At 36.2% G+C, this 11,256-nt stretch overlaps 1 protein-coding gene across 15 annotated transcripts in view; it reads right to left on the bottom strand.

The window, feature by feature from the left end:
* Positions 1–11,256, bottom strand: part of Dlg1 (discs large MAGUK scaffold protein 1) — a 204,817-nt gene that overhangs the window by 92,410 nt on the left and 101,151 nt on the right. For 10 of the 15 annotated variants that reach the window (XM_031363610.1, XM_031363612.1, XM_031363623.1 and 7 more), the window contains one exon: positions 6,729–6,827. The exons of the other annotated variants lie outside the window; for them this stretch is intronic. In XM_031363610.1, the coding sequence (XP_031219470.1) occupies positions 6,729–6,827 (99 nt within the window). The remainder of the gene's footprint in view (positions 1–6,728; positions 6,828–11,256) is intronic. 15 annotated transcript variants of the gene reach the window in all.

Below are 11,256 nucleotides of genomic sequence, written 5' to 3'. Positions count from 1 at the left end.
AAAAAAAAAAAAAAAAAAAAAAGAATTCATCATCATCATATAGATATTCTGTCTAATAATTTATAACACTGAAATATGTATATAAAACAATTCATCTTATATTTACTTGAAAGTTAAACAATGGAGCATAAGTTGTCTATACATATAGGTAAAATTTAAAGAGTGACTATACCTGAAGGGGAACCTCAAAAACCATGAAAATAGAGGAAAAAAACCCATGAATGTTCACATTAAGGATTAAAATTTTAAATCAGTCTAGCATCTGGTAGATAAATCTTTCATGACATTAAGAAACCCTAGCAATTTGAAAAAGTATGTCATAACAGAGAATGAGAGATTCTGGAACACTTAGCCCTAAATGGGATATCTCCATAAAATCCCTTCTCTTAGAGCTCAGAGAACCCCACAGAAGACAGAAATAGTCAAAGAGCCTGAGGGGCACCACAAAAAGGGGGGGGGCTTCTCAATCAACATGATCAAAGCTTTTATGAACTCACAGAGATGGGGCAGCATGCATAGGGCCTGCAAGAGTCTGCACCAGGCCCCTCAGTATATATTACAGCTCCCAGTTCAGTATTTTTATGGGATTACTGAGTGTGAATGAGTGGCTCTGTGTCTCATTCCTTCTCTTGGACTCTCTGTTATTTTTTATTTATTTATTTATTTATTTTTGTCTAGTTCTAATGTGTTTAGTTTTTGTTTGACATTATATTTTATTATTTAAAAATATAATTATAAAGAAAGAAAAATGCCATAAAAGGTCATTTAAAATAAGAGCTCTCAGACATGAAGCTCAAATGGTGAAATGGTTTGACTACCTCAAGTTTAGACACCTAAAGAAATGGTAAAATATAAGATGATATCAGTAGGAAGAAAATGAAAGCCTCTATCTTGACATATAAATCATGTACCAATTTAAACTTTTCTAATTTTACATATTACAAGATATGGACATAATATTTGTTAAAATATTGTTTTATATTTTTCCAATTTGTAGTAACAGGAATGATTGAATAAAGGAGCACAATTTGAGTTGATCCAGAAGATATATGCACAATGCAGATAGATAAATATAGCACCAAAGTTAAAGCTACTCTATCAGCAAAAATAAAGGACAGGCAGCGTCCCACAGAAGGCAGGAAGTGTAGCTATAGAAAATAAACTAGTTTTATATAGTTGCAGTAAAAACTTAAAATGAAGTCCACACAGACTCCTCAGAGTACTCCTTTTAAGTAAGGTTGCTCATTCCATGTTACCTCTTGTCCCGTTAAGGTTTCAAGGCCTTATGTTGGCCAGAATAGCTCCTGATTTTTGTTTTCTTGTTATTAGATAGAAAAGAAAAACCTACTTCCTACATCTCTCTTCAAAAGACACTATATGCCAAGACCTGGTCCAAGATCTCAACTTACAGCTATTCAGTGACATTTGATTATATTAACCATAATGAATATTCAAACTCTTTACCAAAGGATTGTATTAGGGTCCCAGAAGTAATAAACATGTCATAAACCACAGAAAACTGTACACATATTTATCTATCATTACTTACTAACAAATACAGCATTGTATGTGTTTCAACATGGACAAGAAAGCCCCATCAATCTCTTAGAGGCTCAGGAAGGAGTACTCTGCCTTATGGCAAGTGATATTCTAGAAAAACGAATGACAGCCACGTGGAGACAGAGGGTAGGGAGGAGGTATGGGATGTGGAACAGTTGGAAGGTGGACTGGGAGGGAAATAAAATATGGAGTGTAAAAAAATAAATTAATTTTAAAAAAAGGTAAATAAATAAAACTTAAAAAAAAATCTGACCTGTGTTACTACTAATAGTTAAAGTTAAATTTGCTGATCTATTTAATGATTAACAAAGTATCTTGCTGCTAAATTAGTCTACAAAATTCACAGAATTAATAATGATGATGATAAATAATACACAGTAGGAGAAGTTATAAAGTGGATATAATTAAGTATAAGTATTAACAACTAATATATTGAGGTAAAAGTATTAAACAACTTTGTATTATTTTGTACCTTTATAAACCTGAAGTGACTTGAAAATAAAACCCAATACAAAACTAAAAAATTTTCTATAAAATTAGTAGAATAAAGGAACTTTTGTCAAGCATCTGTATACAATTACAAGAAATTCATCCAGATAGTATCACAGATGCTATTTTAAGATTACTCATGAAGTGAAAATATATTAAGTCAAACAATACTACTGATCCAATAATTTAAGACTCAATACTCTTATGTATTGTAAAATTTGAAAGGTCCAGAGTTCATAGGATGTTCTGCAGTATACTATACCTTTAGTGAAATTACTCTCATGCCATAATGAAATTAACTGCTAACTTTTCTCATCTATCTCATCTTTGCTCTTGTAGGAAGTCAATTACAGCATTACTGTACACCTAAGTTTCCATGATCCACATGATTTTGGGATGTTGCACACGTACTTGAAACAACTGGGTAGAAGTATTATGTTGTGTGTGTGTAACACATCTATGAGAAGGTTTAATCTATAAATTAGTCACAGAAAGAGATTAAGAGTAATTAGTAATAAATAAAACAAGTGTAACACTATCATAAAATAAAGGTTATGTAAAATCTGACTCAATGGCTCCTAACATTTTCCACTTAATATTTTTCAAATTTGACTGTAAATGGAACTGCAGAAAAACAAATCTCAGATGAAGAAGGGCATTAATGCATATGATTGGAACAATTACTAGAAAGAGAAGGAAGAAGTAGAAAGGGAAAAGGAAGGAGGAAAAAGAGGAGGGGAAATAGGGGTAAGAAGAGAAGAAGAAAGAAGAAAAAAAGGAATGAAACAACTTATTGTAAAGTGTGTGTCTGAGTATCAAGAGACTCCCTCCCCACCACACACATGCACTCAGGCATGGCAAGCACAGAACGGGGGAAGAAAAAGGAGAATGGAAGGGGAGAGGAGGGTGAGGGAGAGCAAAAGAGAGGAGGGCCTGGGGAGAGGGGAGAAGGAATGAGAATACATCCAAGAGTACACTAGAGCAAAAGCATTTTGCCAAACTTGAATCACAGAATAGTGCTTCAAGTCGACATAAGCAAGTTTGAAGCATCTGCTCTAGAGCAGAAATATGCCTCTGGATTAAAAAGCTAGAATCATAAAGATGAGTGGTTGCACCTTTGGCAGGAAGAACTATGTATCGTATGCTTTGGTTCATGTGGGAAACTGGAGCTCTGAAAAACATGAGAAATCTCTCCCACTCTCATGTCTAGAAATGAGTGTTGCTGAGCGGTGGTGGGTTTAGATCATGATGTTTTACTAATTTTATGTAGCTATTTAATGTATCTTGCACTGTACCATTTGTAGTCAGCTTTAATAAAGTTCAAATGATAGGATCAACATACAAGCACTCTGTAAAATATAAAAGCATTCCACAAAAAGAAAGAATAACACCAAAAAGTTGTTTTTGGATTTTGTTGTTTTCTGACCTGTCTGGAACTTGCTATACAGACCAGACTGGCTTTGAACTCACAAGGATCTTCCTGCCTTTGCCTTCCCAGTGCTAGTACTAAAAGAATGCACCATTATGCCCACCTGACAATATAGTCTTAAAAAAAAAAATAAAAATCATACATCTATGCATCTTTCTTCCTTTGGGGTTATGACCTGAACCTCACAGTTACTATGAAATATGGTGGCTAACCTCTCCCGTACAGATAAGGGAGGAGCATAACATTCTGAAAGTGTAACTTATTTGTGTGACAAAGACAGGACTAAACACTGACTCTTTTGTATTCCATTTCTGTGCTGAACAGTTTTATGTCAATTTGACACAAATGAAAGCCATCTGAGAGGGACAGCCTCAACTGAGCAAATGTCTACATAAGATGGTGCTATAGGTAAGCCTGTAGGTCATTACCTTAATTAGTGATATATGAGAGAGTCAGCCCACCTGGATGGTGGTGATTCTGGGTTCTATAAGAAAGCAGGCTGAGCAAGTCAGGAGAAGCAAGCCAGTAAGCAGTAAGCAGCACCTAAAAGACTGTTCCCTTGGAATCATGCATTATCTCTCTGGCTTTTACAATTTTCTGTCTCTTCTGCACTTATCCCTGAACCTCAAGGGGAGGAGTTTGATGAAGACATGCCATTTAGGGCCAGGTGCTTCAAGGTCTTTCATTGTCTGCACACTGTCCAGATGTGGGTCTCTGTGATAAATCCCATCTTCTGCAAGATGACACTTCTCTGATGAGGGTTCAACAATGACGATTCAATTTATTTTTTTTTTTTAAGTGTGTGAGCTTTTCTGTGTATCTGTGAATCAAGTGCCTGTAGAGGCCATAAGAAGATGTCAAATCCCTTGGAGCTGGAGTCAAAAATAGTTTGTGAGCCACCTGACCTTTAGTGCCCAGGGCTGAACTTGGGTCTTCTATAAGAGCAGTACTGCTTTTAACTGTTGAGCCAGTGCTCTACTCCAAGGTACACATACAAGGTACACTTAATGCTTTTTGAACTTAGTGTTCCATTAATTGTTTTTTTATTTTAACAATAAATGTGTTACATTTAATATCGAGGAAAATACTTATCTTGGAAAATGAGACAAATGCATGAGCTTCTAATATAACACAGCATGGATTACTACTATCATCTAAGGACATCAGTCATGTTTCTAAAACAAACTGAGGGCATTCTTTTTCTTGTATACATAGCCTCAATGATTTTTGTTTGTTGAGACAGAGTCTCTATGTAGTCCTGGCTGTTCTAGAGCTTGCTATATAGTATCATGCTAGCTTTGAACTCACAGAGATTCTCCTGCCTCTGCTTCCCCAGCTCTGGGAATTAAAGGTGTGTGAGGCACCAGGACTGACAGCTCACTGATTTTTAAATTTGTACATTTCTATTGATTCTCTCTCTTCCTCTCCCTCTCCAATAAGTGGATAGTATGAGGGGATTGTGTGAAAGGTACTGTACAGATACACCTTTTTTTTCTTTTTTTCTGGGAACTGAGGTCAGGACTCAAACCCATAGCTCCTATATTAGACTCTTTATCACTGCAGAATCTCTCAAGTCAGTACTACCACTGTAGTAATACAAGTTTGCTAACAGAATTCATCATCGTGAAGTGAGCTCTTCTGTTACACAGCAGTAAATGGTTGGAATGAGTTTAAAACAAGTCAGACTGACCTATAAACCTTTATTTATCTGTTTTTTAACACTAAGACTATGAATGTTTACAACTTACAATAATAGTAGACTGCTGTTAGGGATACTGAATAAGTAAATGAAAAGGACAGGTTCCTAATTAAAAACAGAGCAGAGACCTGTACAAAATTTCAAGGGATTCTAGCAAATTATTTTAAGGTAAGAAGAGAAAGAAGCAAGTACAATAACCTTTGAGATCCCCTTTGGAAAATGTCATACAACTAGGCATTTAAAAACACATGTATCTTTACCATGTTATAGTAACTTTGACTGTTCACTCTCTGCAAATGGAAATAATATGGATCTGGATTTACTTATTCAATTCATGATGGTTTCATAATGACTGAATGAATTCTAAATGATTTGCACAAAAGGTGAAAACTCTATCGAAGTCATAGTATAAGTATCATTCAGTCATTCATAGTGAAGTCTCACTGTAACACTGATGGTTTATCCTGAAATCTAATTTAGTATGATGGCTAGTCTGACTGGTGTTCAGTTGTTAGCAGAGGGAAGCCCTAAAACGGGAGTGCCCACAATTGTTCTCATCTGCCCCTCAGTGGGGATCTTCTGATGTTGCAACTATACCCACACATACTATTTACATTCACACACACTATTGTTTACCCAACCAGATTTGTGCCACTCATCAATTTTAGCAAAAATATCTAGGAACACATTTACCTTTAAAATGATACTGCAAGCTATCAATGGAAGATGATTAGTATTATATATAACACACTCACTATTAATGTGTGCTGTGTAATAACAACTGTGCTGCAATGGCAATAAGTGTCAACAAACCACTCCTTAGCAACTAGTAAGATTCAAAAAAATCAAAACTTATCAAATTCACTGACATTTGTCTATGGTTTTACTCTGTTGCAGTTCTGACAGAAGTTATGAGAATCATGTAAACAGCTCACATAAACACAGAGCACCATGGCACACATCTAGACCAGGCACTCAGGAAGTGGCAGCAGCAGGACCACCAGGATCAAAGCTAACACAGATTATGTGAGGCCCTGTCTAGAAAATAGGAGTTTTTATAAAATTGAGATACAACTTATTATAATAAATTTAAAGTATGGGATTTAACCAAATAACAAAAGGCTGAATATTTCCAAAGGAGACAAATATACACTGAGAAACAATGCCATATAAAAGAATGGATCTGGTAAAGGAACAGGACCATACATTGAAAAATTAGACTAATTTATAAAACTTCTTCTAAACACAGTTAAAAGTAAAAAGGCATGTTAACAAATCCCCAAAGATTATTAAAAAGATTTTCCCATTATTATATGGTAAATATAAGAAATTATTAATTTCTTATTTCTTCTTCTTATTATATGTTCAGAATGCACTCCATTCATAGACTACCATGTAAAACGGCAAAAGTAGAACCTATCTTAAATCCCAACTGAAGTCAAAGCAAATTAATATACCTAACAAAAAAATACTTCAACAAATTTAAAAGATACAAATAAAACATTGAAAGCAAATTAAACTGTTATAAAGAAAAAAGAAAGCAATAACAACCTGTGGTGCGGAGGGCAGGACGACAGTACTCTCAGCAGGGACTGGCAGGGCAGGGGTCACGGGGACAATGGGAGAGGAGGGAGGAACAGCTTCTGTGGGCTAAAATCATCAAGGACAAAAATCAGGAAAAAACACCAAATAAAAGAAAAACAAACAGAAAGTTGTACCATCAAGGTAAATTATAGTTCTCTATAATAATTAATAAGTAAATAATCTAGTTAGTTAAGTAATGAGACTGTCCTAATTATTCCAGCAATAGTTATGGCATCAATGTATAATGTTAGGGTCCATGATTAAGCAAGTCTGTTCTGTGAGATGTATTAACAAAGACAAGCACAGTCTGCTTGCTTTGTAGACAGAATGTTTTTCTAGCATCCAAAAGTTATTTGACTATTTCTACTTTCCACATTAAAATAAAATATTATTAGCCTACTATGCAAATGATTTATAAATCCACAGAAAAAATATTAAAAAGAAAATCTCCAAACTGAATTTGTATCATTGAAGATAATCCATACTATTAAAACTCTGTTACCAAGAACAATAATGTTCCTAATGTCTGCCTGATGTTCCTGTGAAGTCACTAACCCACTAACACTAGTTGCCTTCCTGTGACAGAAATAATCTGGCAAAAGTGGAGAGGAAAGTTTAGAAAAAGTAATTTTCCAGTAAATATATACAGTCTTTAAAACAAAAAATATCTGAAACTTGAATTAGTTTAATTTATTCTCAGGAAACAACTTAAAAAGAAAATATAAAATTTCTAAGGTATTCTCTCAAACAGTGCTTATAACTGGAGACCTGTCTAATATCCTAAATATTACTAAGTTATCTTAAGTAACATTAACTGCTAACATTAAATATTATGAAGCAATTAAAATAATCTATAATTATTTATAAATCAGGTGGGATACTGCTTATAATATTAAAAGAGAGATGAAAAATGGAAGAAAGGTTTGAAACATTAACTGGGGTCAGGATTGTGACTGTTCCCACTCTTTGCTTTTGAATTTGATTTCTCCAACTGTTAACAATAAATGCATGGTGAGAGGTTGAAGATCTGTGCATACCAACACAAAAGAAATCATCTTTCATCTGCTTATCCTTTACAAGACAAACACAATGAATATGCTCTAAAGATACTTTGAATTTCAGTAAGAATATTAACTGTAAAAACATTAACACTGATGAATGAACTAAAACTGCTGGACTCTGCTATCTGAATTTCTTATTTTCTTTTCACACATTTTTAGCCATTAGTTTTAATGATAGAAAGAAAAAAATCAATCTCCCTTCCTCCAAAGAAGTAGAGAAGGGATGGCATCTGCATAATATTGTGAATATATACTTAATGTCACCCAATTATATACTTAAAAGGCTAAAATAAGGGACTGGGAAGATGGCTCAGGAGTTAAAAGCACTATTCTTGCAGAGAACCTGGGTTCAAGTCTCATTTATCCACATAGATGACTGCAGTTCCAGGAGAGCTGATTTATCTTTTGCTGTGGAAAGCAGGTGCATTGACACACATGTAGGCAGAACACTCACACACACACACACACACACACACACACACACACACACACACACACGTATGTATGTGTGGTGAGTGTGAAATTTTTATGCTGTTACTTTAACACAATAGAAAAAAGTACACTGTGAAAAAGGTTTCTGACTTTGACTTTGGGCTTTAATCATCATTTGTACATTTTCACTATAGAAAAAACATCTGAATTTTATATTTGAACCTTGGAATTAATAACTTAAGTAGTAAGCAACCTCTTAAATGCCCTTTACTTAAATGCTCTTTCAAATGATCTATAACAACGCACAGGGTAAGAATGATTTTGGAAGAACTGCTGTTAGATCACCTGGATGTACACATTGCCAGATCAAATGAAAACTGATTCCTATTACCAACCACACTGAGAGAAGTAAACAAAATAAAGGTTCTAGAAGGCAATATAGAAAGATACCACTACCCTTGCAGAGGAAACAATTTCTTGAACGGAGAACTGCACATTGTTGAAACCAACATTGGGTAAAGAGATGTTATCAGCTGTGTGCAAGGAATGAGGGGGAGGGAGCAATGTGCCATAGGGTGTTATAGTTTGAACGGGCTAAGGACAATATCAACATGTGGTCAATATGGGCACAGCATGAAGCTCAAGGATCTCAGTGTAGTAAAAAGCATCTATAGGTGCTTGAGCAGGAAGAAAGGTGACAGTGATGGAGGGTTTCATGAAGGGAGATTTCACACTAATAAAGGAGTATATAGGGGACAATGGGATCAAGATTTCTCATGTTAGAAAAAAGTAAAGCTGTAAATTACAAAAGGGAGAAAAATCAGCATGGCCCTATGCTTCTAGACCAAAACTGGAAGTACTGTATAAACATATGGTTTTCAATACTTATAGAAAAAAGCTAATACGAGCATAAATACATTTCCTAGTCTGCCTTACAGAGAACAACTAGGAACACTTAATACCTCAAAGGCCTAGACACACATACACACATACATGCACGAACACACACAATTACTGAGATCTTGATTTCTAAATACCCACACTCAAATAAGAAAACTAAAGAGAGGTCCTTAGAGAATTGGCTGGCTCCAGAGCTAGAATTCAGTGAGTACAAGAAGTAAGTACTTACTGTCTCAGAGTTAAGTGTCGAAAACAAAACAGTTGTCAAAGGGTCTCAAAGGACCCTGAAGAGCTGCCACCTGGGAAACACCCGAGACTCAAAAATAATAGCTGTATTACATTAGTTAATTTTCTTTTCTTTTTTGGGGGGAGGGGAAGGGGGTTCAAGACAGGGTTTCTCTATATAGCCCTGGCTGTCCTGGAACTCACTCTATAGACCAGGCTGGCCTCCAACTCAGAAATCCACAATCCGCCTGCCTCTGCCCCCCAAGTGCAGGGATTAAAGGTGTGCGCCACCACCACGCAGCAGTTACTTTTCTTCTGCTGTGATAACATACCATGACCAAAACAAACTTAAGAAAAAAGATATTTATTTTGACTATGGTTCCAAGAGCTGGAATCCACAATGACAGGAAGCAGTGACAGGCTGGCAGGAGCAGGAATCTGGCTGGTCTCATTTTTGATCCACACACAGACATTTAGACACCATCAAGTGGAATGAGGATATAAAACCTCAAAGTCCACCCTTAGTGATGCACTTCCTACAGCAAGGCTGGACCCACCTAAGCATTCCAAAATCTCTCCCAAACAGTACCATTCACTGAAAAGCAACAGTGGCGTAAAACTCAATAAATAAAACAGGAGAGTCCATATTGTACAAATACATAAATTAATAAACACAATGCATTTCCTTGAGATAAAATGCTAACAGAAAGTGTAGAAGAAATGGAGGAATTAAAAAATCATCACCTGGCAGCCATCAGGTTACACTTTAAGAAACAGTAGTGGATGTCATTTTACTTGATGAACATCTGAATCACACACACACACACACACACACACACACACAGATAATGTAACTTCTCAAAATACTAACCTGGATAAACACGACAGATACTATCTTAAACAAGTGATCAGAGGTAACATTACCAGTTAACAGGACAGACTGAAGTTAAGTACTATCCAACACTCACTTTGGTGATTCTTTCTTTTTTTTAGTTAATCATTTTATTTGTTTACATTTCAAATGATATCCACCTTCCCGGTTACTCCTCCACAACTTCCCCATCCTATTCCCCTTCTCCCCCCAAACACAGTTAACTGAAAACATATAAATCCAAACTAAGTGATAATGCTACAAAATAACTGGCCATATTTATCAAATTGTTAAAAGTATGAGTCTTAAAATTATTGTACAATTTTTATAAGCAATTTTACTATAGCATGACTAATATAAACTCTACATATTTTAATTTTATTGTGTATGGATATTTTGGCTGCAGTTATGTCTGTGCACCACATATATCCACTACTTAAAGAGGGTTGCTACTAAAAATGGGTTGCTTCTGGTCTGCTTGGGCCAGTGCCCTAAGCAGACCTTGGGGGCAAATTCTGTAGCTAGTCCCACAACACCCAGAGGAAGCTCCACTCCCAGGCACTCTAACATACCAGGACCAGAGGATCAGAGGTGAGGAGGACACAACATCTGTCCAAACACCAGGAGTAACTGGGACCAGCGGAACCCAGGCACACAGGAACTCCACCAGACCAGTGGCCAGGGTTGCTTCCAGTCTGTCTAGGCTGATGCCCAGAGCAGACCTTGGGAGCAAACTCTGTAGCAAGTCCCATAATTCCCAGAGGAAGATGTACTCCCAGGCGCTCTAACATGCCAAGGACCACAGGATCCCAGAATCACAGAGACAGCTTGACTCTGAGGAGTTCTGACATAATCAGTATCACAGGAAGGACAGGCCCCAGTATGATTTAGCAAGGGCAGGTAGCACTAGAGATAACCAGATGGCAGGAGGTAAGCGTAAAAACATAAGCAACAGAAACCAAGGTTACTTGGCATCATCAGAACCCAGTTCTCCCACCATAGCAAG

The sequence above is a fragment of the Mastomys coucha genome, unplaced genomic scaffold (assembly GCF_008632895.1).
Source record: "Mastomys coucha isolate ucsf_1 unplaced genomic scaffold, UCSF_Mcou_1 pScaffold12, whole genome shotgun sequence".
Lineage (NCBI taxonomy): Eukaryota > Metazoa > Chordata > Mammalia > Rodentia > Muridae > Mastomys > Mastomys coucha.
This window is presented reverse-complemented; position numbering and strand designations above follow the sequence as displayed.